The 11,767-nt window shown below is 43.8% G+C and overlaps 2 protein-coding genes across 4 annotated transcripts; both read left to right on the top strand.

Annotated features, from left to right (window-relative positions):
* Positions 1-8,143: 8,143 nt before the first annotated feature.
* Positions 8,144-9,564, top strand: LOC118966095. 3 transcript variants are annotated; one of them, XM_036988731.1, is made up of 3 exons: positions 8,190-8,394; positions 8,645-8,789; positions 8,837-9,564. In XM_036988731.1, the coding sequence occupies exons 1-3, from the start codon at positions 8,202-8,204 to the stop codon at positions 9,543-9,545; spliced, it is 1,047 nt and encodes a 348-aa protein (XP_036844626.1). In that variant the 5' UTR covers positions 8,190-8,201; the 3' UTR covers positions 9,546-9,564. The 3 variants fall into 3 exon arrangements, with proteins under 3 accessions (XP_036844622.1, XP_036844626.1, XP_036844629.1); XM_036988727.1 differs by having other exon boundaries at positions 8,144-8,789; positions 8,837-9,435; XM_036988734.1 differs by having other exon boundaries at positions 8,645-9,452.
* Positions 9,565-9,659: 95 nt separating this feature from the next.
* On the top strand, positions 9,660-11,140 carry LOC118966742. The gene is made up of 3 exons (XM_036990098.1): positions 9,660-10,612; positions 10,823-10,875; positions 11,133-11,140. The coding sequence occupies exons 1-3, from the start codon at positions 9,684-9,686 to the stop codon at positions 11,138-11,140; spliced, it is 990 nt and encodes a 329-aa protein (XP_036845993.1). The 5' UTR covers positions 9,660-9,683.
* Positions 11,141-11,767: the final 627 nt, after the last annotated feature.

Genomic DNA, 11,767 nt, shown 5'->3' with positions numbered 1-11,767 from the left:
ACCAGTCTCTGTCTATGGCAGGAACAGAGTGACCAGTCTCTGTCTATGGCAGGAACAGAGTGACCAGTCTCTATCTATAGCAGGAACAGAGTGACCAGTCTCTGTCTATGGCAGGAACAGAGTGACCAGTCTCTGTCTATAGCAGGAAAAGAGTGACCAGTCTCTGTCTGGCAGGAACAGAGTGACCAGTCTCTGTCTATAGCAGGAAAAGAGTGACCAGTCACTGTCTGGCAGGAACAGAGTGACCAGTCTCTGTCTGGCAGGAACTGAGTGACCAGTCTCTGTCTATAGCAGGGACAGAGTGACCAGTCTCTGTCTATAGCAGGAAAAGAGTGACCAGTCTCTGTCTATGGCTGGAACAGAGTGACCAGTCTCTGTCTGGCTGGAACAGAGTGACCAGTCTCTGTCTATGACAGGAACAGAGTGACCAGTCTCTGTCTATGGCAGGAACAGAGTGACCAGTCTCTGTCTGGCAGGAATAGAGTGACCCGTCTCTGTCTGGCAGGAACACAGTGACCAGTCTCTGTCTATGTTAGGAACAGAGTGACCAGTCTCTGTCTATGGCAGGAACAGAGTGACCAGTCTCTGTCTATGGCAGGAACTGAGTGACCAGTCTCTGTCTATGGCAGGAACTGAGTGACCAGTCTCTGTCTATAGCAGGAACAGAGTGACCAGTCTCTGTCTATAGCAGGAACACAGTGACCAGTCTCTAGGTCTTCTCGTTTCTATTTTAATGCTAAATAAAAAGTAATAAAGGTCAACGTGTGGTTTGCTGAGAACATTAAAAGGTGTTTAAAGACGTACATTTCATTGGACGTGGCGTTTTACTGACGGGATAGTGGCAGGTTGTAACATTCTGTTACATGTGATTGTTCTCTTTCTCAGGGACAGAGTGACCAGTCTCTGTCTTCCTGGAACAGAGTGACCAGTCTCTGTCTTCCTGGAACAGAGTGACCAGTCTCTGTCTTCCTGGAACAGAGTGACCAGTCTCTGTCTTCCTGGAACAGAGTGACCAGTCTCTGTCTTCCTGGAACAGAAGCCGTGCATTCCATTGGACGTGGCGTTTTACTGACGGGATAGTGGCAGGTTGTAACGTTCTGTTACATGTGATTGTTCTCTTTCTCCACTCCCTCTTCTTCGTGGTGTTTTACTGACGGGATAGTGGCAGGTTGTAACGTTCTGTTACATGTGATTGTTCTCTTTCTCCACTCCCTCTTCTTCGTGGTGTTTTACTGACGGGATAGTGGCAGGTTGTAACGTTCTGTTACATGTGATTGTTCTCTTTCTCCACTCCCTCTTCTTCGTTTGTTTTACTGACGGGATAGTGGCAGGTTGTAACGTTCTGTTACATGTGATTGTTCTCTTCCTCAGGGACAGATTTCCACTCCCTCTTCTTCGTTTTCCTGCTTTTCACTTCCTATCAGGAAATCACAGGCAGTCAGGCAGGCAGGCAGGCAGACAGACAGACAGACAGACAGACAGACAGACAGACAGACAGACAGACAGACAGACAGAACAGACAGACAGACAGACAGACTGTCTCCAGACCTGAACCCAATAGAAAATATTTGGAGGGAGCTGAAAGTCCGTATTGCCCAGCGATAGCCCCGAAACCTGAAGGATCTGGAGAAGGTCTGTATGGAGGAGTGGGCCAAAATCCCTGTTGCAGTGTGTGCAAACCTGGACAAGAACTACAGGAAACGTATGATCTCTGTAATTGCAAACAAAGGTTTCTGTACCAAATACTAAGTTCTGCTTTTCTGATGTATCAAATACTTATGTCATGCAATACAATGCAAATTAATTACTTAAAAATCATACAATGTGATTTTCTGGATTTTTGTTTTAGATTCTGTCTCTCACAGTTGAACTGTACCTATGAAAACAATTACAGGCCTCTACATGCTTTGTAAGTAGGAAAACCTGCAAAATCGGCAGTGTATCAAATACTTGTTCTCCCCACAGGAAGGCTCTGGGAGGAAGGCTCTGGGACGAAGACTCTGGAAGGAAGTCTTATGGGAGGAAGGCTCTGGGAGGAAGGCTCTGGGAGGAAGACTCTTGGAGGAAGGCTCTTGGAGGAAGGCTCTGGGAGGAAGACTCTGGGAGGAAGGCTCTGGGAGGAAGGCTCTGGGAGGAAGGCACTGGAAGGAAGAGTCTGGGAGGAAGGCCCTGGAACGAATTCTCTGGAATGAAGGCTGGCAGGAGCCCTCATCTAGTTAATCTCCCTGTACATGGCAGCCTGAAACAAAGACTTCAACATTAATGCTCCGGACCATGATGTAGCACCTGTAGAGCTGTCTCTCTCTGCTCTGTCTCTCTCTCTGCTCTGCCTCTTTCTCTGCTCTGCCTCTCTCTCTGCTCTGCTCTGTCTCTCTCTCTGTTCTGTCTCTCTCTCTGCTCTGTCTCTCTCTCTCTGCTCTGCCTCTCTCTCTGCTCTGCCTCTCTCTCTGCTCTGTCTCTCCCTCTCTCTGCCTCTCTCTCTGTTCTGTCTCTCTCTCTGCTCTGTCTCTCTCTCTGCTCTGCCTCTTTCTCTGCTCTGCCTCTCTCTCTGCTCTGCTCTGTCTCTCTCTCTGTTCTGTCTCTCTCTCTGCTCTGTCTCTCTCTCTCTGCTCTGCCTCTCTCTCTGCTCTGCCTCTCTCTCTGCTCTGTCTCTCCCTCTCTCTGCCTCTCTCTCTGTTCTGCCTCTCTCTCTGCTCTGTTACTCTCTCTGCTCTGTTACTCTCTCTGCTCTGCCTCTCTCTCTGCTCTGCCTCTCTCTGCTCTGCCTCTCTCTGCTCTGCCTCTATCTCTCTCTCCCTCTCGCTCTCTCTCTCTCTCTCTCTCTCTCTCTCTCTCTCTCTCCCTCCCTGCTGGCTGCTCTCTCTTCTCTTCTCTCTTCCCGGCGCTCACACCCTGTCACATACAAGGGGTAAGGAACAGAGCAGAGCAGAGGGCTGTCAGAGCAGACAGGGCTTTAGGGACCTCCCAGGCCACTGGATGCAGTCTGGGAAAGAAACTTTGATGTAAGCTTGTAATCATGGCGCTACGGGCTCAATTGCTTAGTCGACAAACACCGAACAAAGCTTGTCAGTCAAAAGTGTGATAAACAAACACAATAAAAATGCCTTAGTTATGTGCCAGTGAATGGTGTGCCTTCAAAAGGAATACTGCAGAAGTTAAAGCTGGTTCTAGAAAAAAAAAGACAGTAATTGTCTCTTTGTTCACATAAAAAAAGAATGTGCGACATGTCTCTGAGAAAATGTGGTTGAGAAAAGACAGACCTAACCAAGAGTAGTGTGGATGTACGGTAGGAACTACTGCTGCAGTGTGAGGACTATTCATCCGCACGATCAACGAACAGAAGGAAATATCACTCAGCATCAACACCTCGAACTTGGCTACTGCTGTGTTCACATCGTCACCATTTCAAACTGTCGTAACGAGAGAGAGGAAAGATGATTTAGAAATGAACTGAACTGGCGAAAGTGATTCCATTTGAAACGTGCCTCATCGTGCCTCCTCCTCCTCCTCTGCACCACCGGCAGCATCGGCAGGAACATTGATTGAGAAGAGAAGAGAAGGAAAGGGAGACTCTCTCCATCAGTCAGTCAGGGAAAAAAAACCTCAGCAGCTAGCACATTGCTTTCATCTTTAATTAGGGGCCATGTTTGAAGCCAGGCAGTCAGTCACTCCAAACTTTGACAGATTTTTGATTATTTTCAAAGCTGACAGTTAACAGGCAAGGCTGCAGGACCCCAGTGCTCACTGAATTAAATATGTATTATGAAAATGAATGACTCATTATTGGCATTAAAATAACTTTTAATTACCAAACGGTTCACTAATTTGGGAGGGAAGAAATGTCTGTTGTTATTGATTGACGTGTTGAATATGATGGGATTTCACTAGATGGAGCAACACTTAAATCAGAAAGGATTTTTTATCAAAGCCAACCTAGATTCAGAGAGGTTCATGTAACGTATTCATCATTTGAACTACTGGCCATACTATAGTGTCTGAGAGATAACTACTGCCCATACTATAGTGTCTGAGAGATAACTACTGCCCATACTATAGTATCTGAGAGATAACTACTGCCCATACTATAGTGTCTGAGAGATAACTACTGTCCATACTATAGTATCTGAGAGATAACTACTGCCCATACTATATTGTCTGAGAGATAACTACTGTCCATACTATAGTATCTGAGAGATAACTACTGCCCATACTATAGTATCTGAGAGATAACTACTGCCCATACTAGTGTCTGAGAAGAGATAACTACTGCCCATACTATAGTGTCTGAGAGATCACTACTGCCCATACTATAGTATCTGAGAGATAACTACTGCCCATACCATAGTATATGAGAGATAACTACTGCCCATTCTATAGTGTATATGAGAGATAACTACTGCCCACAGTATAGTATCTGAGAGATAACTACTGCCCATACCATAGTATCTGAGAGATAACTACTGCCCATACTATAGTATCTGAGAGATAACTACTGTCCATACCATAGTATCTGAGAGATAACTACTGCCCATACCATAGTATATGAGAGATAACTACTGCCCATTCTATAGTGTATATGAGAGATAACTACTGCCCATACTATAGTATCTGAGAGATAACTACTGCCCATACTATAGTATCTGAGAGATAACTACTGCCCATACTATAGTGTCTGAGAGATAACTACTGCCCATACTATAGCATCTGAGAGGAAACTACTGCCCATACTATAGTGTCTGAGAGATAACTACTGCTCATACTATAGTGTCTGAGAGATAACTACTGCCCATTCTATAGTGTCTGAGAGATAACTACTGCCCATACTATATTATCTGAGCGATAACTACTGCCCATACCATAGTATCTGAGAGATAACTACTGCCCATACTAATGTCTGAGAAGAGATAACTACTGCCCATACTATAGTGTCTGAGAGATAACTACTGCCCATACCATAGTATCTGAGAGATAACTACTGCCCATACTATAGTACCTGAGAGATAACTACTGCCCATACTATAGTGTCTGAGAGATAACTACTGCCCATACTATAGTACCTGAGAGATAACTACTGCCCAAACCATAGTATCTGAGAGATACCTACTGCCCATACTATAGTGTCTGAGAGATAACTACTGCCCATACTATAGTACCTGAGAGATAACTACTGCCCATACTATAGTGTCTGAGAGATAACTACTGCCCATACTATAGTACCTGAGAGATAACTACTGCCCAAACCATAGTATCTGAGAGATAACTACTGCCTATACTATAGTGTCTGAGAGATAACTACTGCCCATACCATAGTATCTGAGAGATAACTACTGCCCATACTATAGTGTCTGAGAGATAACTACTGCCCATACTATAGTACCTGAGAGATAACTACTGCCCATACTATAGTGTCTGAGAGATAACTACTGCCCATACTATAGTGTCTGAGAGATAACTACTGCCCATACTATAGTGTCTGAGAGATAACTACTGCCCATTCTATAGTGTATATGAGAGATAACTACTGCCCATACTATAGTGTCTGAGAGATAACTACTGCCCATACTATAGTGTCTGAGAGATAACTACTGTCCATACTATAGTATCTGAGAGATAACTACTGCCCATTCTATAGTGTATATGAGAGATAACTACTGCCCATACTATAGTGTCTGAAAGATAACTACTGCCCATACTATAGTGTCTGAGAGATCACTACTGCCCATTCTATAGTGTATATGAGAGATAACTACTGCCCATACTAGTGTCTGAGAAGAGATAACTACTGCCCATACTATAGTGTCTGGGAGATAACTACTGTCCATACTATAGTATCTGAGAGATAACTACTGCCCATACTATAGTGTCTGAGAGATAACTACTGCCCATACTATAGTGTCTGAGAGATAACTACTGCCCATACTATAGTGTCTAAGAGATAACTACTGCCCATACAATAGTGTCTGAGAGATAACTACTGCCCATACTATAGTGTCTGAGAGATAACTACTGCCCATACTATAGTGTCTGAGAGATAACTACTGCCCATACTATAGTGTCTGAGAAGAGATAACTACTGCCCATACTATAGTGTCTGAGAGATAACTACTGCCCATACTATAGTGTCTGAGAGATAACTACTGCCCATACTATAGTGTCTGAGAAGAGATAACTACTGCCCATACAATAGTGTCTGAGAGATAACTACTGCCCATACTATAGTGTCTGAGAGATAACTACTGCCCATACTATAGTGTCTGAGAGATAACTACTGCCCATACTATAGTGTCTGAGAAGAGATAACTACTGCCCATACTATAGTGTCTGAGAGATAACTACTGCCCATACTATAGTGTCTGAGAAGAGATAACTACTGCCCATACTATAGTGTCTGTGAGATAACTACTGCCCATGCTAGTGTCTGAGAAGAGATAACTACTGCCCATACTATAGTACCTGAGAGATAACTACTGCCCATACTATAGTGTCTGAGAGATAACTACTGCCCATACTATAGTGTCTGAGAGATAACTACTGCCCATACTATAGTGTCTGAGAGATAACTACTGCCCATACTATAGTGTCTGAGAGATAACTACTGCCCATACTATAGTGTCTGAGAGATAACTACTGCCCATACTATAGTGTCTGTGAGATAACTACTGCCCATACTATAGTACCTGAGCGATAACTACTGCCCATACTATAGTGTCTGAGAGATAACTACTGCCCATACTATAGTACCTGAGAGATAACTACTGCCCATACTATAGTGTCTGAGAGATCACTACATATAGGAGATGTATTTAACACAAATAAAATGCAATGTGAGAGATGGAGAGAGAGTTTATTTCACACATATATATACTGGGTGACATCACAGTGTGACATCACAGCAGAGAGACAGGCAGAGAGAGAGAGAGAGAGAGAGAGAGAGAGAGAGAGAGAGAGAGAGATAGAGAGCGAGAGAGAGAGAGAGAGAGAGAGAGAGAGGCTAACGAAACAATAAAGAAATCCAATCCTACCTCAGTATTGAAATTCTGTGTTCAAATTAAAGACACCTTTTATTCTAGTTTTACTTAAGTGAGGCCCTGCTGATGTTCCTGGAGAATGTCTGTTTTCAAAGTCAATATATCTCCACAGTCTCTCCAGTCGTAACCTAGCCTAATGTAATCCTGCAACATTGAACCAGACCTAAATTCACCGCTCTCTCTCTTTCACCAGGAGAATATATTGTGTTAGATAGTGAATAAGAGTGTTCTCAGGAGAGAAGGGACATTCAGAGCTGAGCTGAGTGGATCGGTGGGGAAGAGACGTCGTACCGTCTGTGTCATTTGCATCGTGCATTAGCCTATAAGCAAATCACAGAACTACTCATTCTGGCACTATTGGAAAAAAAAAACTATCCCCGAAAAAATGTAATTACTCCCAGTATGACTGATGCCCGGAGCGGCGTGCAGGCAGTGCTGGCTGGGCCTGTAGCTGGGTCCTAAACGGCTTGCTGCTTTCCACCATCTTAAGTATCTAAATGCTTATTGAGTGTCGGGCCGCTGGGGGCTTGTCGGCCTTTGTGAAGGTTGTTCTATACCGTTGCTTTTTGGTGGATAAAGGACCGTCTTTTAACTGGTTTGGACTCATGCTGTGTTTCTATTTGATTTGGGCCCCCACGGTGGGGGGGACGGACGGACGGACGAAGACACAGACTTCATTTAGACACGTCTAGAGTGGCTTTTTGGTCTGGACTGACAAAGACAGGCAGGTGATCGTTAAAAACTATCCTCCCTTTTCCCTTTTCTATAAAAAAAAAATATACAGATATTTTAACATTTTAACCTGAGGAACCTTCTAGCTCTCTAAGACATGACCCGGGGGCTCTAGGTTCATAGACACGGCTTGGCTGTCTGTGGTGTAGGTGTTGAGGAAATCCCAGGGAAAGAACGGGTCTGGACAGAAAGATAGTTGTGTGCTGGGTGGATATATCTACATATGACGCCAGTCTATAAGGTATACTAGCTGGGAGAATTTAAAAACTGAAATGTATCTGATAATGAAATATTTTGTGTACTCTATTCCACTCCATGAACTACCACAGTACATCAGTTCCTTGAACTGATCAGGACCCCTAGACTCAGTCAATGCAGGGGAGATGTTGGTATCTACACTACGTTGGGGGAGATGTTGGTATCGACACTACGTTGGGGGAGATGTTGGTATCTACACTATGTTGGGGGAGATGTTGGTATCTACACTATGTTGGGGGAGATGTTGGTATCTACACTATGTTGGAGGAGATGTTGGTATCTACACTATGTTGGGGGAGATGTTGGTATCTACACTATGTTGGAGGAGATGTTGGTATCTACACTACGTTGGGGGAGATGTTGGTATCTACACTACATTGGGGGAGATGTTGGTATCTACACTACGTTGGGTATCTACACTACATTGGGGGAGATGTTGGTATCTACACTATGTTGGGGGAGATGTTGGTATCTACACTATGTTGGGGGAGATGTTGGTATCTACACAACGTTGGGGGAGATGTTGGTGTCTACACTACGTTGGGGGACATGCTGGTATCTACACTAAGTTGGGGGAGATGTTGGTATCTACACTACGTTGGGGGAGATGTTGGTATCCACACTATGTTGGGGGAGATGTTGGTATCTACACTACGTTGGGGGAGATGTTGGTATCTACACTACGTTGGGGGAGATGTTGGTATCTACACTACGTTGGGGGAGATGTTGGTATCTACACTACGTAGGGGGAGATGTTGGTATCTACACTACATTGGGTATCTACACTACGTTGGAGGAGATGTTGGTATCTACACTACGTTGGGGGAGATGTTGGTATCTACACTACTTTGGGGGAGATGTTGGTATCTACACTACATTGGGTATCTACCCTACGTTGGGCGAGATGTTGGTATCTACACTACGTTGGGGGAGATGTTGGTATCTACACTACGTTGGGTATCTACACTACATTGGGGGAGATGTTGGTATCTACACTACGTTGGGGGAGATGTTGGTATCTACACTACATTGGGGGAGATGTTGGTATCTACACTATGTTGGGGGAGATGTTGGTATCTACACTTCGTTGGGGGAGATGTTGGTATCTACACTACATTGGGTATCTACACTATTTTGGGGGAGATGTTGGTATCTACACTACGTTGGGGGAGATGTTGGTATCTACACTACGTTGGGGAAGATGTTGGTATCTACACTACGTTGGGGGAGATGTATGTCTCTACACTATGTTGGGGGAGATGCTGGTATCTACACTACGTTGGGGGAGATGTTGGTATCTACATTACGTTGGGGGAGATGTTGGTATCTACACTACGTTGGGGGAGATTTTGGTATCTATTCTACGTTGGGGGAGATGCTGGTAACTACACTACGTTGGGGGAGATGTTGATATCTACACTACGTTGGGGGAGATGTTGGTATCTACACTACGTTGGGGGAGATGTTGGTATCTACACTATGTTGGGGGAGATGTTGGTATCTACACTACGTTGGGGGAGATGTTGATATCTACACTACGTTGGGGGAGATGTTGATATCTACACTACGTTGGGGGAGATGTTGATATCTACACTACGTTGGGGGAGATGTTGATATCTACACTACGTTGGGGGAGATGTTGGTATCTACACTACGTTGGGGGAGATGTTGGTATCTACACTACGTTGGGGGAGATGTTGGTATCTAAACTACGTTGGGGGAGATGTTGGTATCTACACTACATTGGAGGAGATGTTGGTATCTACACTACGTTGGGGGAGATGTTGGTATCTACACTACGTAGGGGGAGATGTTGGTATCTACACTACATTGGGGGGAGATGTTGGTATCTACACTACGTTGGGGGAGATGTTGGTATCTACACTACGTCGGGGGAGATGTTGGTATCTACACTACGTTGGGGGAGATGTTGGTATCTACACTACGTCGGGGGAGATGTTGGTATCTACACTACGTTGGGGGAGATGTTGGTATCTACACTACGTTGGGGGAGTTGTTGGTATCTACACTACGTTGGGTATCTACACTACATTGGGGGAGATATTGGTTTCTACACTACGTTGGGGGAGATGTTGGTATCTACACTTCGTTGGGGATCTACACTATTTTGGGGGAGATGTTGGTATCTACACTACGTTGGGTATCTACACTATTTTGGGGGAGATGTTGGTATCTACACTACGTTGGGGGAGATGTTGGTATCTACACTACGTTGGGGGAGATGTTGGTATCTACACTACGTTGGGGGAGATGTTGGTATATACACTACGTTGGGTATCTACACTATGTTGGGGGAGATGCTGGCATCTACACTACGTTGGGTATCTACACTATGTTGGGGGAGATGTTGGTATCTACACTATGTTGGGGGAGATGTTGGTATCTACACTTCGTTGGGGGAGATGTTGGTATCTACACTACATTGGGTATCTACACTATTTTGGGGGAGATGTTGGTATCTACACTACGTTGGGGGAGATGTTGGTATCTACACTACGTTGGGGGAGATGTTGGTATCTACACTACGTTGGGGGAGATGTTGGTATCTACACTACGTTGGGGGAGATGTTGGTATATACACTACGTTGGGTATCTACACTATGTTGGGGGAGATGCTGGCATCTACACTACGTTGGGGGAGACGTTGGTATCTACACTTCGTTGGGGGAGATGTTGGTATCTACACTACATTGGGTATCTACACTATTTTGGGGGAGATGTTGGTATCTACACTACATTGGGGGAGATGTTGGTCTCTACACTACGTTGGGGGAGATGTTGATATCTACACTACGTTGGAGGAGATGTTGGTATCTACACTACATTGGGGGGAGAGGTTGGTATCTACACTACGTTGGGGGAGATGTAGCCTACGTTGCCAGTTTTCTTCTTCGTGTAACGAGGCTGAGGTCAGACAACGCAACGTTCACACAATTTTAGTTTCAGTTACGGGTTGAAAGTGACATCGCTTCAAACAATTTTGCTGATTACGCGACACAACTCAAACGCACCTGAAATCGCACGCAACAGCCAATCAAATTGAATCTGCCTTAGTCATGTCAATCCATATAATGTTATAAACCCACCTCATAGGTCAATGATTATTATAATGTTATAAACCCACCTCATAGGTCAATGATTATTATAATGTTATAAACCCACATCATAGGTCAATGATTATTATAATGTTATAAACCCACCTCAGAGGCCAATGATTATTATAATGTTATAAACCCACCTCATAGGTCAATGATTATTATAATGTTATAAACCCACCTCATAGACCAATGATTATTATAATGTTATACACCCACCTCAGAGGCCAATGATTATTATAATGTTATAAACCCACCTCATAGACCAATGATTATTATAATGTTATAAACCCACCTCATAGACCAATGATTATTATAATGTTATAAACCCACCTCATAGACCAATGATTATTATAATGTTATAAACCCACCTCATAGACCAATGATTATTATAATGTTATAAACCCACCTCATAGACCAATGATTATTATAATGTTATAAACCCACCTCATAGGCCAATGATTATTATAATGTTATAAACCCACCTCATAGGTCAATGATTATTATAATGTTATAAACCCACCTCATAGGTCAATGATTATTATAATGTTATAAACCCACCTCATAGACCAATGATTATTATAATGTTATAAACCCACCTCATAGACCAATGATTATTATAATGTTATAAAC

Source organism: Oncorhynchus mykiss, chromosome 1, assembly GCF_013265735.2.
Source record: "Oncorhynchus mykiss isolate Arlee chromosome 1, USDA_OmykA_1.1, whole genome shotgun sequence".
Lineage (NCBI taxonomy): Eukaryota > Metazoa > Chordata > Actinopteri > Salmoniformes > Salmonidae > Oncorhynchus > Oncorhynchus mykiss.
The sequence above is the reverse complement of the archived record's forward strand: the minus strand, read 5'-3'. Positions and strand labels throughout refer to the sequence as shown.

What these genes read in the sequence shown, in the direction of transcription:
- LOC118966742 (XM_036990098.1), top strand. Translation starts at nt 9,684, where the DNA reads ATGTTGGTATCTACACTACGTTGGGGGAGATGTTGGTATCTAAACTAC. An exon ending in ACGTTGGGGGAGATGTTGGT is followed by an intron (nt 10,613 to 10,822) that starts ATATACACTACG and finishes GGAGATGTTGAT; the next exon opens with ATCTACACTACGTTGGAGGA.
- LOC118966095 (XM_036988727.1), top strand. Translation starts at nt 8,202, where the DNA reads ATGTTGGTATCTACACTATGTTGGGGGAGATGTTGGTATCTACACTAT. An exon ending in GATGTTGGTATCTACACTAC is followed by an intron (nt 8,790 to 8,836) that starts ATTGGGTATCTA and finishes TATCTACACTAC; the next exon opens with GTTGGGGGAGATGTTGGTAT.